Consider the following 19096-nt stretch of genomic DNA (forward strand, 5'->3'; position numbering starts at 1 on the left):
ACACACACACACACACACACACACACACACACACACACACACACACACACACACACACATACTTTGAGACCGGGTAGGTCTCTGTTCCATAACCTGAAACCCACTGACATGTGGAGATGGCAGTCAACAACAACAACTTACACACACACATATATACACATATACATACACACAATCGTACATATATGAATCGAACCCCCGAACTTAATGAGGCAACATGGCACAAATCAAGTCCGATCACAGCGCTTTCTGCACAACCTGCCAGCAACAAGTGTCGCCTGCCATGCGAGCACATTGTCTCTGCCCTGCTGATCACCAGTCAGGAGGTTTGCAGCCAGGAATATTAAATTCAACCAAAGGAGCACACTGACTCTATGACACAGCACTATTATGTACATGACATTGGAGTCCTCAAAGTCAAAGTCAAAAAGGTCATCTTGAAGTCAAATTTCTGAAATCCTCATTTTTCATCCGTTTGACTTGAAATTTGAACAAGATTTGCAGAGTCCATCACTGAATTGGGAAACTAACTATTTTTGAGGTCAAAAGGTTAAAGGTCAACTCAAGGTCAAACTTCTAAAATCATCAAATTTCTTCTGAAAAATCGTCAATTTTCATATGATTAATCTGAAAATTAAGCAGCAGTTGCATAGTACATTGCTGGATTTGGAAAACAACTATTTTTGAGGTTAAAAGATCAAAGGTCAACTGAAGGTCAAACTTGGAAAATCATCAATTTCAATGTGAATATGAAAAATAAGCAATTTTCATTATACCTTGATTTCATGATTGATCAATCAAATCAATCCAATTGACCTGTACTTTGATTAACATTATGAATTTTAATCTTAATGAAATGGACAATTTGATGTATCCATGGCAACTTTCAGAGAGGGGGGGGGGATGGATTTTGCAAGTATTGTGTTCGACACGATGTCTTTTTTTTGTTTGTTTGTCTGTTTGTCTGTATGTTTGTCTGTTTGTTTGTTTGTCCACACAGAACTTTTGTGTTTTTCACTGCAACCGCTTGTCGGATTGAGATGAAATTTTCACCATCAGTGTGAATACTCATGCCGATTGTTTTAATGATAATTATGACGTCATAAGTCACGTTGCGTTGCAGCCATATTGGAAAAAAGGAAAAAATTTGCACCTCTGTATCTCTGAAACCGCACCAAGGAAAAAATTGAAACTTGGCAGACAACAAGTACTCCTTATGGGGAATGAGTGATATTTTTTAAATGACATCATAGGTGCCTTCATTATGACATCAGAATTGCATACATAGAACGTCACATCCGATCAGTATTAAAATTTTTGAGGATCATCTTGGGATAAAATAGTCCACAGAAAATTTCAGGACATCATCCACGTGATTCGGCAGTCATATTGTTTTAAAAAACAACAAAAAACTTCAAAAATCTTCCTATAAAAACGACATACATCTATACATATATATATATATATATATATATATATATATATATATATATATATATATAGATATGTGCAAATATATATATATATATATATATATATATATATATGTGCAAATATATATATATATATATATATATATATATATATATATATATATGTGCAAATATATATTTATATATACACATATATATATATATATATATATATATATATATATATATATATATATATATACATATGTGTGTGTGTCCAACACAGTCCACTGTGGTTGGGGCCTGCACTGTCAGTCGAATGATTTGTTGAGATTGACAGTACAGGTAACTTTTGCCGTGTATTGCCATGACTTTGAAACAAATAACAAAGCAGCTTGTAGAGTGTTCGCAAAGTGGCTTAAGCACTCAAGCAAGCAATCCAATGAAATAGTTGATAAGTAACGACTGGCTTGGCAAGTGATTGGCGATCGCCAATCAATCATATTAAACACCATGCACCCGGAGACGCCTGGAATGTCAAACGATGTCCGAATTGGATAAATGAACATTTTGTTAAGCAGCTGGAACTGCTGCTGAGGTCAATTGAGAAGTTTAAATTTTAAAATTTGACTTGGGTTAAGAGATTACAGAGCTTATTACATTTGTGGAAAGTAAATAATGCCACGAACACCGGTGTGTCCAGGCATTCTTAAGCATTGTGATGTATACAATGAGTCGTCGCTGTGAAAATGAGGCATTCAATACGTGAGGATAGTGAAAAAAAAATTGAGCGCTTTATCATTAAGAAACCATTGCAGCCTGTTCCACGTCAAGGCATTATTGAGCAGGCCAAAAAAATGGCGAATTAAGACCCCAGTGAGACGACAGAGGGCTCATGAAAGGGGCTGACCAAGGATGAGCCTTGATAAAGGATGATAAAATAAGACAGTTAATTATCTTCAAAAGGGGTGTTCAAATTAACCCAAACAACTACATTTCATTCATGCACTACCTCGGAGTTCCCTTTGTATGCATGCAAAGTTTGGTGCCGCGAGGTTTAATGGTTTTGGAGTTATGGATGAGACACACTGCCTGACACACACTGACATTTATTGGTATACGGTATATTATAAATTTACCTGTGCTTGTTTTTATGATGTAATTATGAATTAACTTTTCCCTTTAACCTGTGCTTGTTTTGCTCTGCTATTGCTAATTAAACATTTGGTTTAATACATGTTTATCCCCTTGCGTTTTGCAAAAACGGAGTGGGGGGAGTATGTGTGGGTGGGGAGATTGTAATCAGCTCTGTCTGTCTGTCTGTCGATCCCTCTGTCTATTTGTCCGTCCATCTATCCGACACACTATCTCCTCCTAAACGGTTGTGCAAAAATTCACTAAACTTGGTAGTTAAGATCACCACATGGCAAGATGACGCAATAGTAATATCATGTTTGTCCTCACCCCCTGGGGTGTGGTCAAAATGTCACATACCAAAGAAATGCAATTACGGGCACATTTTCACGAAAGTGAAGTCGATGGTTCACCATCACAAATCCCCAGACTTCTCACCAAAAGCAAAGTTGAACGATGGCAAAGCAATCCACCAGGAATGACCCAATATCAAATTTTGAGTAAAACATTGTTTCCATTTTGACCCCTGTGACTCGAAGTCCCACTCCCTGGGGCAAGAACACGTGGGTAAATTCCAAAAAAAAAATCGTTACATATTTCATGTGTCCACCAATGTTAATTGCATATACAAAGTTTCATTTAAAAATGTGCAGTAACAGCATTTTTCAGTGCTTGACCCTTTGACCCCACGCCAGGGGGCGGGGCCAACAATGACTGCTCTTCCACATTCTTGCCATGTGATCATAACTACCGAGTTTAGTGAATTTCTGCACAACCGTTTCGGAGGAGATAGCTTGACGGACAGATGGACAGACGGACGGAGCAGATTACAATTTCCCCATCTTTTTCAAGAAGCGTGGTGATAAACATGTTTTAATGAAACTTCGTATATGCAATCAACATTAGGGAACGCATGAAATATGCAAATTTTGGGGGATTTTACCCCCCCCCCCTGAAAACGGAACAAAAATTTTTTAACTGAAAATTTGATATTGGTTCATTCCTGGTGGAACGCTTTGCAATCTTTCAACTTTGCTCTGAATGGTAAGCGTGGGAATTTGCGATGGTGTGCCATTGACTGCGGTCCATTGGGTCCTTGTGTGGTTAAAAATGGGAAGAAGAAAACCTCTTTTACATTGTTGATCTGTGGCTCATGGAAGAGCTTGTACATAAACTCCGTACATCTTTTAACATCAATGCAGTTTTTCCTTGAATTACAAGGATATTATTAAACAAAGGACAAATATACGGTGGGTGGGATTCGAACCTGGGTTCCCCACATCATGAGCCAGAGGTTCAGATCGGAACACGAACAGGCAAACCAAAATTTCATTTCGTAAATTAATTACTTTTATTCCTCCTTTTTAATTCGGACTGGATAATGGGCCACGGAGGCATCTATTTATTACTAACGCACCAGGGGAGGGTCACAGAGAGGGTAATTTGAAAGAAAAAAAAAAACAGAGACAGGAGGGACATTGGGGAGTGGGGCAAGAGGATGGAGAAAGGAAGGTTTGGGAGAAGAGATAAATGGAGGAAAAAGAGGAAAATGAGGGACACAGGGGAGTGGGGAAAGAGTAGGGAGAAGGAAAGGTTTGCGAGGAGAGTGGGGCAAAGGGAGGGAGGAGAAGAATAGGAAGGACAGATGGGAGTAGGGTAAAAGCAGGGAAAAGAGGAAACTGAAGGACATAGGGGAGTGGGAAAAGGGAAGGTTAGGGAGGAGAGTGGAGTATGCATGAAGCATGCAGGGAGAGAGAGGAGAAATGGGGGAGAGGAGGGTGTGAGAAATTCCACCACACTTGAGTACGTAATAAATATACGGCTCCATTGCTTGTGGGTTTAGTGCACAAGGAGAGAGAGAGTGAGGGAATCGAGAGATGATATAAAAAGAGGAGGTGACATTTTAAATGTGGACGTTTCTACCTCGACCCCGATGATAAATCCTCGAAAGAGAGAATGGGGTTTTGTGAATGTTCCTCAGTTTGCCAAGTGAAGACATTTCGGAGTGAGGTTACATTCGTGTGTGATGAGGCCTTTTCTCACCCAGCGGGGAGGGACCATACTTGGTCAAGGTGCTATTTTTTTAACATTTTTTTTTGATCGCATGGTCAGTCATTCAAAAACGACGTGTTCACCCCAAAGTCCGGTTGGATCGATGGGCCTTTTGAACACTGAATCTCACCGGTGTGGTATCCGACTGATTCGCATTCAGATACGAATAAGGCACGCATCGGCCTTTGGTGGGCCTTTTGTAGCTCTCATGTGCGCACGGATGTACATGCATGATGCACGAATTCCAGATGTAATCCTCGTATGATGTGTCCATTGTGTCCTTGCTATTTCAGTTCTATATTCAAGCACAAGTTCTTCCATGAGCCTCAATCGTTGTACAATGAAAGGCTTCCCTCGGAGCACGGATACTCAATGCACGAGAATGATGGTTACAAAGGTACAGGTAATGTCAGGACTTTTGCGTGACAAGATCAAAGGTCATTTCGCACCTTCTGGCTGCACATGCGGCTGAGATGCAACAATGAAGGCGGATGATTGTTTTGCCATTGTGACGTCACACATGACTCGTATTTGTAATCGTGTCACGTTAACGTGCGCCGTGTCCCTCAGGTGATGATCGGCAGTGAATGGACATCCTGCGAGCGTCAAGCTCAGACAATACGAGAAACTGGGGAAAGGAGTTTTATTTCAAGCACTACCTCGTTCCTATGACGTGAAGAGATTGAAGGCTGTTTGGCCGAGTTTAACAGAGCATCCCAATGAGGACTTGTGCCTGGAAAGCACCGCAGGAGGTGCGACGATGCGACTTTGCCATCAGAGAACAAGTTGGCTCGGACGGAAACCCTCATTTCGAGCTCTCCTGCATATATGCATACATACGTACGTACGTACAAGAAAGCCCCCCTTGTGCAGTGGTTCCTCGAAGAGTCCCATTTGCCTCAGGAGCAGCGCTTGACGGGGGCCATCCATCACTAAGCGAAATGAACCACATGAACCCTTCCCAGATGTGGGCCCTTCATTTGTGGGCGCATGCACGCATGTACACACACACATGCACACGCCTTGCGTTCATCACCACAAAAGACCTCGACGTGTCCAAGTCAAAATGTCTGAGACGCCAAGCGGACGAGACGGCGCACGCATGGGAATGCGCACCATGCATGGAGTGTACGAAGTACGAACCCGTGCGTCCATCACACAGCACAAGTCAGGACGATCTTTCTCATGGGATGCGTTGGGTCTCCAAAGAACGTTTTTTCACCAATTGTGGGTTCGCCATTCGCACTGGGCCGCTCGTGTCGTGACTCGTACCACCGATTGCTGCAAGTCTATGCGGTCATCGGTATGCTCTATCAGAATGGGTATTTCAAATTGATCAGTTTTTGTTCTTTATCCTGAGCTGGATCCCCCTCCCCATCCCCACTGCTCTACCCCCTTCCTCCACCATCCCCACCTCGCTACCCCTTCCTCCACCATCCCCACCTTGCTACCCCTTCCTCCACCACCCGCAGCCTTTCCCCATTGGAGGCTTAACACTTGTGAAGCGCCGCCGGTTTGCCTCGTCAAACAGCAGTTCTTAATCAAGCACCCACTGCAGTCTGTTTATAATCAGCAATGAAGGGCGATCTGGAATTAGTCCTCATTTTATAGTCTGTTCTTTCCGAGTCAATAAAATGGTACGTATTGTGTCCGGGCTAGGAAATACCCGGCCATCACGTGCTTGTGGTCCCGAATCGGTGATTTATCGATTCATTTTTGCCAATTGTACGGATCGCTGTGTAATCGAATGGAATGTCGATTTGGTGAAGCAGGTCACCCCGAAACACAACGATAATTATCTGTCGTGTGACGCACGCATGCACGCAGCCGGTGGGGCCCGACCGTGTGTGTGACGTTGAATCCGCGCAAACGGTGAAAAGGAAATCCCTGAGACTGTCCGAATAAATGATTCGTATTTGACAAGCGTTCTTGCCTCGCAATGGGTGCTTGTAATTTGCATCGGGTCATTGTTACGGTGACGATAGTGCAAACGGTGATGCACCGACATAGCGCCGGAGCCGCCATTTTGTTTCGTCTCGACACGTGATCGATTCCAGAGCAACAAAGAATGCGAGCGGCGGTACCGGACGCGGGAGATCCCAGCGTTTGGCATTTACGATCGGGACCTTACAAGGAGACCTCGGATATTTTACGGCGTTTGCAGAACAAACATGGTAACCATGTGTTCGTGTGCGGATTGAATTTAGCACAAATATAAATCCAAACGGTTATAAAATTGTCACAGATCAGTGCGCACCTCCCACGTACCGCACTGGGCGAGAAATCACGGCAAGTTCGCAGGAATCGCTTTGTTTGATGACAGTGCACGTGCTGTGCGTTTTTCCCGCACGTGCAACTGATCATATTGCTTTACACTATGCAGGGTTTGAAAAATTGGGGTGAAATGCTCATGCAGCCCGAGCATTCGCAAATGAAAGCACGAAGCAAACCGTTTGATGGCACATCATTCCGATGAGGTGTTATATTTAACAGCAGTAAACCGTGCACCCGACGTAGACAGTGAAACACGAGATACTTTCATCATCGTTTATTGTTCCATTGCAACGTCACAAAGGCTTTGCATGCCCCCACGTTTCAAAGCGTAATATCTAGAAAGAAGCAAAATGTGCAACTTCAAAAGGGAAACACATTTATCACAAAACGAAAGGTGTGCTTGACATGAGAGATGGCACAACGCAAACAAGAATGAGAAATATCACTCCTCGTAAATCTTCGTGCACACCCGGCGCTGCACGTAGCGTGTGAGACCCCAGTCGCTTTGCGTGCACGAACCCATGTGTGTGTCGTGTGCGTAGTGCGCACGGACACAGATGCGTAGTGTGTACGGACCCAGGCTCAGAGGTTGCACAGACACAGACATAGAGGATGTACGGACACAGGCACAGATGGCGTGCGGACCCGGGTGGCAAAGCGTTACGGACCCAGCCGGTGAAGAAGGCATGACAACGAAGGCCTCTGTTACACCGAGGAGTTTCAAAGCAAATGTGGTCGAGACATCATCAAAGATCGGCTCGAATTGCAGGCGAATCAAAACGAAAACGCCAAAATAATGCGAATTTTGTATTTTGTTTGTACTTCGCACTATTATGCAATAATGTATATATCAGTCTTTAATAAGCAACCTGGAATTTACAAGCACCAAAGTGGTTTAAGTGAGCCAAAGCGTCGGAGAGGCTGCTAAATGTATTTCTAACGTTAGAGGCATTTAAAACTTCAATAAAAAACAAACAAAAAAAAAACAAAACAATTGTAGCACTTTTGTGTGAAATTTTCAAATTTACACAACATGTCATAATTCACCAATGATCTGTACACTCATGGACATATAAAAAGGTATAATGATTTCATTATAAAGCTCTAATTATTTGGTGCCACTGACGGTGTTTCAGCGTAAATCAGCCGATGTGAACTGAGGTTTAATAAACTGTAAAACGTTTCGTACATCGGGAAAACTGATTGTATAATTTGCTGACCTCTCGAGAAGCGTAAGCGCCATTCTCCGAAGGAAAATACAATTGTGTATAGAGTTCCATGTTGAGTGTTAGAGTGTCGTAAATTCAAGGGAATGTAAGCTGCACAGGTATAAGCGTATCATTTTGATGGCCGCCCTCCCCACAGGCCTTGCACGCATCGTGAATCATTGGCAGCAGCTGTCAGGCGTAACTTTCATTGTGACAACATTATACCATTATTATATCGTCGCACATTATCTTGGTATTTCTTTTTTTTTTCTTCCTTTTTTAACTGTCATTAGATCAGCCCGTTTGTGTACCGTCACGGTTCTACCATCGTATCGTCACTGTAACGTCTGTATTTTTTCTTTGTGCCATTTGTATGACATCAATATACGTCACTGTGCCTTCACTGGTGTAACTATTGCATCATTGTACTGTCTCTACTGTACACATAACTATCAGTTAAAATGCATTTACTGCCATCAGAAAATGGTGCAAAGCACATTTTATTTTCCAGTGATTTTACATTATTTACATTTTTATGTGTAATTTTGTGTATTATATTTTTTGTGCATTTTATTTTAATGTATTTTTGTTTTATTATAAAATTATTTTTCAAACTTTAACGTGCATTTTGTCACAAGTATTTTAGATTTTAAAGTCTTTTATATTATTGGTGTATTTATTTATTTATTCATAAAGTGCATTTTTAAAAGTATATTTTTAGTATGTTTTATTTTTATTATATTTTCTTTTTTAGGGTGTACTTTTATTTTTTGGTGTAATTTACATTTTAAAGTCTTTTATATCATTGGTGTATTTTTTTTATTTATTTATAAAGTGCATTTTTAAAAGTATATTTTTTAGTATGTTTTATTTTTATTGTATTTTATTTTTTAGGGTGTATTTTTATTTTTTGGTGTATTTTACATTTTAAGTGCTTACCCAGGTGCATTTTGAAACCCAGGTGCGTAGCGTTCATTAAAGTTTTTACAACTTTTATTTTTAAGGGTTTTATTTTTTATTGTATTGTGTATTTAAAAAAAAAAATTTTAAGGATTTTTTTACCTCAATTATTTCAAAGGTGTATTTTAGTTTTTAGGTTTACTTTTTTAAGTGTACTTTTAAAGATTTTTTTTTTTTAGTGAACTGTATTTTCCTTTTGTCTTTTGTAGTGTATTTTTATTTCTTTAAGTCAATTTTTTTAAAGTGTATTTTTTTTGTTTTAGTGTATTTATATTTTAAAGTGCTTAATACTTTTAAATGTTTTTTCTTTAATGGTATCTTTTTTAAGTGCTTTATTTCTCTAAAGTGTATATTACTTTGTTAAGTGTATTTTTCTCATGTGTATTTTAAAAATTTTAATTGTATTTTTTTTTTAAGTGTTTTTTAAAAAGTCTATTATCTTTTTAAGTTTAGCTTTTATTTATAGTATGTTTTATTTTTCAAAGTGTATTTAATTTTCAAGTATATTTTATTTCTGGTGTTTTTTTTTTAAGTATTTTTTTGAAGTATTTTCTTTTCTAAAATGTATCATATTAATAAAGTGTATTTTCTTTTATAAATAGTATTTTTATTTACTATACACTCGAAACATCCGCTCCTTCAACACAAAGGTTTCAAATCGTTTTTATTTAACATCTACAAATACGTGACTCGTACATAAATAAATGCAGGTCCATTAACTGGCTTGGCGTGTCACGTAAAATGGATGCAAATACCTTTGGAATCATTTATTGCCGGCACTAAATTAAGGAATTCTAAAGAACTGTATGCACGAATCGGTGCGATTCGCCTCATGTTTCGTCGACTATAAATCAAGCAACACGTTTAATAGCAAAAAATAAATATATAAAGCACTTTGCAATTGCACGTATAATGCAGCATATGCATATTGTACAGTTTTCCTTACTTTTTAACAAGGTGCTTACCTAAATGACAGGAAGCCTGCCGAAGCATTCGGCATGTTCACGATTTGCCGTTAAACAGCCATCTTGGAAGCAAACGTACTTTTTCTCCTCAACACCGTACAGGAGCAGCCGTTCATGCCTAGCGACGCCCACACAAACACCACACGAGCACAATGGTTACCGAACACTCTTCGAGCAGCATTTTCTCATCCGCCAATGTCCTCCTACGCGGGTATTCTTTCTTTAACATCGCCTGAACAGGAACAATGGCTTTCAATGGACGTTTCGACTGCTGAGCCTACGGTTTTTATGGGAAAAGAAAACGCTCTTCCTTGTATCGCATCCATTTTTGCTTTTCTATCCAGAACCGGAACAACAGCAGAAGAAGGCATCCCTGTATTTTGATAAGGCACACGGAATTCCTGCGTATTTGTGCAAGCCTAGAGCTGTCAAGTCATGCCCGCGCCGGAAGATTGATAGCATAGGGCTCCGGAAGGAGAGGCCCAGACATGGAGAAACCACATACGAATAATGCTTCCACGAGTACACGGAACACGTACAAACACGACGTATATGGACATAGCTTCCTGCACGAGCACACAGGACACGTACGTATAAATATCACAGATATGAACTGAGCTTCCATGGGCAGATGGATATGTACAAACACCATGTATGAACAAAGCTTCCACATTCAAACAGGACATGTACAAATGGCTTTCAACTCGCACACATGACACGTACAAACACCACGTATATTATCACAGCCACCATGAGCATACTGTACATATACATACTTCCTTCCATAAGCTCATTGCAAGACGCATACAAACACCACAGATGAAAACAAAGCATCCCACGCCCACCTGCACACAGGACGTATAAAACACCTCAGATATGAAAAGAGTTTATACTATAGCATGTTCCAACACCACATAAATGAACAAAGCTCCTTTGAGCACATTTACATGCACAAACACCACACACAAACAAAGCTTCGACAAGCACACACCTGTGCAAACACCCTTCGACAAGCACACTGCAGGACACGTACAAACCACCAGGGGTATGTAAATCGTTTATATGAGCACACAGCACATGTTTCAGGACTACATATATGAACAAAGCTTCCTCGAGCACATTGACATGCACACAGAGGACACAATCATACCTTCCATAAGCACACACACACACACACACACACACACACAAACACACACACACACACACACACACACACACACACACACACACACACACACACACACATACAAACACCCATCTACAAGCACACTGCAGGACACGTACAACCGACACAGATATGAAAAGCGTTTGTAGGAGCATAGAGGACGTGTACCAACATCACATATATGTACGGAGCTTCCTCGAGCACATTGGCACACGTTTCCAAGTCCAGATAGAAGGCCGGACACTTAAGAAACCCTCGCGCAAACTTCCCACAATCAAAAACCACACGCAACTACCAACCTGGATGGGGCATGCAGAGAAATGTGGTTCCTACCTGCCACATGTACTTATTTTGTCCGAGTGTGATTTTGTCATACTTACCTCCAATATCAAAGGTGGACAGAGGTTACGTATTCACCCCTGTCTGCTTGTCTGTATGTCTGTGAAGAGGATATCTCACAAAGTTATGGATGGATTCAGACAAAACTTGGTGGACATGTTGTCTGTGTGACAAGGATGCATTGGTTAAAAATTTGTGAATATCCGAATCCGAATCCGAGAATTTTTTTTATTTTATTTTTCAAGTCATCATTCCACCATTGAGAGATGAGGCCACAAACGATGTGGATAGCATGATATTTCAAGAAGTTGTGGATGAGTTATGACAAAGCTTGGTGGAGGAGTTGGCTCGTTGACAAGAACAAGGGTCAGGTCTGAATCCAGATCCGGCTCATCATTGGGATACAAAACATAAACTGTTCAGCCTGGTGGAGGTACTGGTATGCACACTACCTAATGCCGTTCTAGTTACGTTTATATTGCATATCGAAGTGTGTGTGTGTGTGTGTGTGTGTGTGTGTGTGTGTGTGTGTGTGTGTGTGTGTGTGTGTGTGTGTGTGTGTGTGTGTGTGTGTGTGTGTGTGTGTGTTTATTGAGATTGCAGAATGTAGAGGTAGATGTGTGAGCAGAGTGTAATTGCAACATGTTTTGCCCAAGCCTGTCTTGACTCCAAGCACAGTGAGTGTCCAACAGACACGAGGTCACCAGATGATGACACCACGCCAAGAACTCTCTGTGTTTGACTTGCGTCCTGGACTGCAATTCACAACGACGAGGTGAAGGATCCATTGTGTACAATGATTGTAACTCCCTGATATTTTGTATTTTAAGCCCTGACAATGTCTGGTTATGTTATTTATTTAATAAACACTCACTGCCATGCACTCATTTTGTGGTTCTTCATACCATATAGTTTGGGTGTAACGTGTCCACTGAACTGGAACCCCCCCCCCCCCCCCCACGTGCTCGGTACACGGTACACTACGGAATAAAGTAGTATTGTAGTCGTTGTATGCGGAATTATTACATAGTCTATCTTTACTGTAAATGTACTTTAATATTACACGTTCTTTGGAGTTTTTAACCAATCGGTAGTTGTTATTTCTCATAGAACAACGATAAACGGTGATATATATATATATATATATATATATATATATATATATATATATATATATATATATATATATATATATATATATATATATATATATATATATATATATATTAGTGTGTAAGAGGAAGTAAAATAACGCATTTTCCGTTGAGCTCTTATGATTCTGTTGACGTTGTTAAAGACAAAACACTTTTGGAACTTTTATTATTTAATTCACAAACACTCGCAGACAAAAAAGTTCGGACTTGCTGCCCCAGTGGGTTAAAGAGAAACAAATGTCCATTAAAATAATCAATCTTACAACAACATGTTTGGAATGCTCGAGATGAAAGAGAAAAAGTTTGTTTTTTTTTCAAACACAAAAAGGAACGAAAGAGGAACGAACGAACGAACGAACCACAGGAGGTGAACGACCTGCTTTATCACGAGTTGCTGTGCTCGTTCACCGTTCATATTTAAAGGTTATTGCTCATGCTGCTCGTAGTTTACATAATCTGGTGACGCGGTTGGTCGTGAGTTGTAAATAGCGAAGGAATCCCGTAAAACGGAACGCGCCATGGCAGTGCGGACATCGTGGGCCGCGCGTGTTTACGTCCCGTGTCCCGTGTCCGTTCACCGCGGGAAAGGCGTTTCCTTCTGCCGCCTTCGGATCAATCACGGACGAGACAAAAACGGCTCCACGCAAAATTATTCCTCGGGCGGGGATTGGCTGAGCGCCGTCACGTGGCCGCACAATCGCTCCGATTTCAAGCTCGTGTCGGTGAATTGGATAGTTTAATAATAGGCGCAGAGTCCCCATCCGGCCGTAATGAGCGAATTAGGGTGAAAAGGAGGAACAGTCGGTTGTTTAAAATACCCGCCAAGGATCCCGCCTTGACTTTGTGAGCGGGACTCGTGGCGCCCAGAGCGATGAACTTCGAGTTCGAGAGGGAGACCGGCTTTATCAACAGCCAGCCCTCGCTCGCAGAGTGCCTGACAGCCTTTCCCCCCGTCGCCGCCGCCACCGACACGTTTGTAACTTCATCAATCAAGAGTCCGACGCTGAGTCCTCCTCCTTTTGACAACGTCGTGCCGGCTCTGCACTGCGCCAGTCGGCCGAGTCGGCGGCTCGGAGCAGGCCCGACCACTTGGACGCCGTCGATCGTTCACCTCCCGGAGTATCCGTGGATGCGAGAGAAGAAATGCTCCAAAAAGCAACAGCAGCAGCAACAGCAGCAACAGCAGCATCACCATCACCATCACCGCAACCCGGCGGGGACTGTTTCGGACCCTTCGTCTCCCAAAGGTCAGGCGACGTCGGCACCACACGTTCGGGAAAGTCTCGTCGCTCCGTGTCGTGTTTGTACCGACGATGTACGTCGTCTCCGCACGTCTCGACGGTTCGTACATTTCTTTTTTTCCCTTCGATTTCGACGTCCGCATCGATCCATTTAGGATTTAACGGAAACTCTGGGTTCTCTCGGGTTTGCCGGTCGTTTTGGCGCGCGTTTCTGAGGAGAGAAAATGTTTAAAAAAATTTTTTTTAAATTTAAATTCGCTTCGTACATCCACGATCCATGGCGACGCGTGTCGTGCGTTCCCCGTGCCTCCGAAAGACGTCGCCCGGTCCACACGTGCGGGTTTTTGTCGGTCCGTCGCGGTGGCCATTTTGGATGACCGCGCACACGACCTGTGGCGATGAAAGGTTCGTCGCGTTCATGTGTTTTACTCTTCCCGTGCGTCAGATGCTGATTCTGCGGACGACGACGCTCCCAACGGAGGCTCGAAGCGTCTGCGGACGGCGTACACGAACACGCAGCTGCTCGAACTGGAGAAGGAGTTCCATTTTAACAAGTACCTGTGCCGACCGAGAAGGATCGAGATCGCAGCTTTGCTAGAGCTCACCGAGAGACAGGTTAAAGTGTGGTTTCAGAACCGCAGGATGAAACACAAACGGCAAACGCAGTACAAGGAGAACCACGAGGACAACGAGGAATCCATGGCGGACAATGAGACGTACGAGTGCTCCTCCGAGGAGACGGGACACGTCGTCTCGGTGAACAATGAGCTCGACGGCCGACTCCAAGAACGCCTGTTTGGCGCTCAATCAAACTCGTCCACAGCACATCAGGCGTCGCTCCATTTAACAGACGCGGTGACGCGGAATGTCGGCCTTTCGCCGACGTCGAGCGGGGGCGAGAGCCCCCCGAGGCCGCGGGGCACGGCTCTCCCTCGACCCCCGGACCCCCGGACCCCCCCGAGTACGTGCAGCCCGGAGAGCCTGAGTCTGCCCTCGCTGGAAGAGCTCGTGTTTTGCGGCGATCACTGTATGCAACTGGCGGCTCTCACGGATGGACACGACGGTGTCCTGGACACGACCGGGGACACTTTGCAGGACTTTCTTGAAGAGTCCGTTGACTGTCTGGACCTGCACAGCTTGCCGTGCTCCATGTAACTTTGTTCTTCGGTTCCTTGTTCCTGCATTGTCGAACGCACGGACCACTTGTACGATGTCGGATGCGGGTTACTTCCCAGAGATGCATATACTGTGTACATGTACATATACATATACAAATATATATTTATTTTTGTTTGTTTGGTTGTTTCACGAATACAATCTAAACATTATATCTGTGTGCACAGTGTCTGTGTATCTTGTAATATTTAATTATATATATATATATATATATTTGCATTATCGCAGTGTCTACTCAGGAATCCAGGCGACTCGTGTGTAAAATCCACTCAACGGTGGAGATTTTATTTATATATAAACATACACACATGTACGCATACATACATACATACACACACATAAACACATACACACATGTATACATACACATATACATACACCAGTGGGGCATGCTTGCACACTGCAAGCAACTACTCTGGTGCATCCTACATGCAGACATGCTGCAGCTTTATTGATTTAATGATGTGGATTGAGAGAAAGATTAATTTATTTAATGATGTGGATTGTGAGAAAGATTTATTTATTTGATGATGTGGATTGTGAGGGATTTATTTATTTGATGATGTGGATTGAAAGAAAGATTTATTTATTAACCTCTGCCATCGAAGATGGACGGAAGTTACTGTTTTCACCCCTGTCTTGTTTGCTTGTTTGTTTGTTTGTGAACAGTATTACGGAAAAACTCCGGGACGGATTTCGACGAAACTTGGTGGGGGGATTAGGTATGGTCCAAGGACCATGCCATTAGATTTTTGACCTGGTCCAAAGTCCAATATGGCCGCTATGGCGGCCATTTTGAAAAAATATTTGAATTTTTGTTTTTGCATTTCTACATGTTTTAAGTGATTTCCAACCCCCAAAAAAAATTTGTTAGAGAAAAAAAAAAATTTCCCCCTTTATTTTTCAAAAAAAATTCGATTTTTTTTTTTTTTTTTTTTTGGGGCATTTCTACACGTGCTTTGATCTAGTTTAGTTTATTCAATCGTGGTTCAGTAGAGTCTGATCCGTTTTGACCTACAATGAATAGGATATCAGGTTCACTTAAGTTACCCAGCAGTATTGGCGGCGGAGGTTTTGCACTCTACCGAGTGCTCCCCCTCTCGTTTGATGATGTGGATTGTGAGAGATTTATTTATTTAATGGTGTGGATTGTGAGATTTATTTATTTGATGATGTGGATTGTGAGAGAGATTTATTTATTCGATGATGTGGATTGTGAGAGATTTCTTTATTTATTGGATGATGTGGATTGTCGTTGCGTTATGTGAGCAGCTAAATTTACTCGAGTTATTAAAATGAGGTCGGTCTTTATTTCATAGTTTATAGCTGTAATGGTGCTTCTTTAAAAAAAAAAAATCATGTTTTGTTTTTTAATGTAAATATGGCAGAATTATGAAGGAGGCGCATGTTAGTGTTGCCGAGCAACCAGTTCGAGTGTACCTCCATTGTCTTGGGTAGGTGACCCACCATGAGCTGAGCAAGTCTGCACCAGCGTGCTTTTATTTATGGATATCTTTGTTTATTTAAATTTTCCGATGGTTTTGTGTTATTATTTATTTATTTTCCTGGTATGTTGGCTTCGAGTTGTATCAGTATGCAAAATATCAGCTTTCTATGCCACCTAGATGGGCCTATGCCTGTTGTTGGCCTCATAGTTATGGTAGTGGGCTTTGGATCTGAGGGTCCTGAGTTCAAATTCTGCTTGGTTGATGAATTAAAACCAGGTGGGGTTGACAGCCTGTCATCCTGAGGTCAGCAAAATGAGTACCAGCTTGCTGGGATGATTGAGCCACTCGAGTATCCTGTGTCAGAATGGCGACCTGTCCAGGATTGCGCCCACTAGGCCAGGAGACTGCTTCGGCAGCGCCGACGCTCTGCACAGAGTGTGGTCCTAATGGATTTGGATTTTGGAATGATGGGACAAAACACTTGTCAGTCAGTGAGTGGTTAGAAAGAGCTTTATTTATGGACTAGCAGAGAACCTGGTTCTACTTGGCTGTTGTAAAGGAATTTGTTCCCAGTGGAATATTTAGTGAGTTTGCCAAGAATATCCTTTGACAGCATAATAGCAAGGACCCATTAAACCTCTACGCAATATAAAATGTGACTTCAAGTCCACAACCCCCCTCCTCCCTTTTTCTCCCAAACTTCAAATCCATATATTATGCCAGTCAATAACTATTAAGACTGCTTATCGGTGAAGTAAATAGATAAAGAGGTAATTATATGTTGGATGGAATTGACTGAAAAGTTTATTTTATATATTTATATATATATATATATATATATATATATATATATATATATATATATATATATATATATATATATATATATATATATATATAATTTTAAACTTTGGTTTGGTGTTCTACATGCGCGTAGTCACAGAGAACCAGTGACTGAGCCTATACACCACACGTGTGCTACAACAATTCGCTATTGCTTTAATATAGATATTTGTAGACTTCTCCACGCACTGTCTGGACCCAAGAGCTCTTGAGTGAGATCATTCAGCATTATACGTGTTGTCTTTATGACGTATACCCTGTTCACACACAATCGTAGTGTATACACATGTGCTTTTTGGATTGTGCGTTTGCGTGCACGGTCGAGTGGGGAACGTTTTCTCACAGTAAGCAACTACTCAGGTCAGCCTGGTGTTGGCTTTGTGGTTCGGGTGGTGGGCTTGGGATCCTTGGGTCCTGAGTTCAAGCCCCGTTGGCCGCTGAATTAATACACCAGGGCGTTGACTCAGCCTGTCATCCTTCCGAGGTTGGCAAAATGAGTACAAGTGTGTACTGGTAGAGGGGCACTGCATCAGCGACACAGTTACGCTTCCAATAAATTGTAGCTGCCATACGCAAGAAGAATACATCTCAGGTACATCCTACATGCAAACATAATAAATAAAAGCTATAATTTTTTTAAATGTAAATATGGCAAAAATGATAAAATGAGAGGCGCGTGTTTGCGTTTCCTCGCAACCAGTTTGATTGCAAGCTCCATTGTCTTGGGTCACGTGACCCGCAGTGAGCAGACTGAGGTTGCACTGGCCGGCTTTTACTCGTGGAAATTTTCTGATGGTTTTGTGATGTGTATATATATATATATATATATATATATTGGCTACAAATTACATCAGTATGTGAAATGTCTGCTTTGTACGACACATTTATATCATTGAGTCAGTAAGTGAGAAGGAGCTTTATATTTTAGAACCAAGTTGGGCATGCTTGCACACTGCAAGCAACTACTCAGGTGCATCTGACTTGCAGACAATAAATGTAAGCTTTATGTATTTGACCAAGTAGATTGTCATTGCATTCTGTAAGCGGCTAGATACCTTAAGTAAATCTCAAATTAGTGATTCAAATGAGTTCTTTATTGAAAAGTTTATAGCTACAGTAATTTTTTTAATGTAAATGTGGAAAAAGTTATAAAATAAGAGGTGGAGGAGGTGCTTGTTACTGTTGCTTAGCGACTAGTTCCAGTGTCAGCTCCATTGTCTTGAATCACGTGACCCGTGAGCAAAACAATTCTGCACAGGCCGACTTTTACTACCACCGCCACTGAAGGTGGAAGGAGGTTGTTCTCATCCCTGTCTGTCTTTTTGTCTGTCTCTCTCTCTGTGTTTCTCTTTGCAGGATATCTCTCATTGTTGAGAGGTTCGGTATGTGTGATGAGGACTAACTGATTGGGTTTTGGTGAATATCCGGATCCGGATCCAACTACGAGAAGTTTTTTTCAAGTGATTCTTCATTGAGAGAGGGGGACAAAAACGATATATAGCACGATATCTCAAAAATGTATCTGTTCTCGTGGATCAGGCATTGTGTGGTGGAGTTGTGTGCTCTACCGAGTGTCCTTCAAGGTCACGGATATTTTCTTTTACAGAAATTTTCTTGCAGTTTGTGTTTGCTTGTTTTTCCTGGGATATTGGCTTCAAGGTGCAGTGGTGTGCAAACTTCATCTTTATACCCTACCTAGAAAGTACTTAACATTTATATCAG

At 41.7% G+C, this 19096-nt stretch overlaps 1 protein-coding gene and 1 long non-coding RNA gene across 7 annotated transcripts in view; one reads left to right on the top strand and one right to left on the bottom strand.

Moving 5' to 3' along the window:
• The window catches only part of LOC147031188 (uncharacterized), a 109551-nt gene extending 98581 nt beyond the window's left edge, over positions 1 to 10970 (bottom strand). For all 6 annotated transcript variants that reach the window (XR_015056720.1, XR_015056717.1, XR_015056719.1 and 3 more), the window contains exon 1: positions 10006 to 10970. This is a non-coding gene — a long non-coding RNA (uncharacterized LOC147031188). The remainder of the gene's footprint in view (positions 1 to 10005) is intronic.
• A 2127-nt stretch (positions 10971 to 13097) lies between these two features.
• On the top strand, positions 13098 to 15237 carry LOC147031190 (homeobox protein Hox-A2-like). The gene is made up of 2 exons (XM_085876002.1): positions 13098 to 13913; positions 14353 to 15237. The coding sequence occupies exons 1-2, from the start codon at positions 13538 to 13540 to the stop codon at positions 15060 to 15062; spliced, it is 1086 nt and encodes a 361-aa protein (XP_085732128.1). The 5' UTR covers positions 13098 to 13537; the 3' UTR covers positions 15063 to 15237.
• Positions 15238 to 19096: the final 3859 nt, after the last annotated feature.

This window comes from Eptatretus burgeri, chromosome 3, assembly GCF_056783735.1.
Source record: "Eptatretus burgeri isolate ZD-2024b chromosome 3, Ebu_testis_v1, whole genome shotgun sequence".
NCBI classification, from domain to species: domain Eukaryota; kingdom Metazoa; phylum Chordata; class Myxini; order Myxiniformes; family Myxinidae; genus Eptatretus; species Eptatretus burgeri.

What these genes read in the sequence shown, in the direction of transcription:
- LOC147031190 (XM_085876002.1), top strand. Translation starts at nt 13,538, where the DNA reads ATGAACTTCGAGTTCGAGAGGGAGACCGGCTTTATCAACAGCCAGCCC. An exon ending in GGACCCTTCGTCTCCCAAAG is followed by an intron (nt 13,914 to 14,352) that starts GTCAGGCGACGT and finishes CCCGTGCGTCAG; the next exon opens with ATGCTGATTCTGCGGACGAC.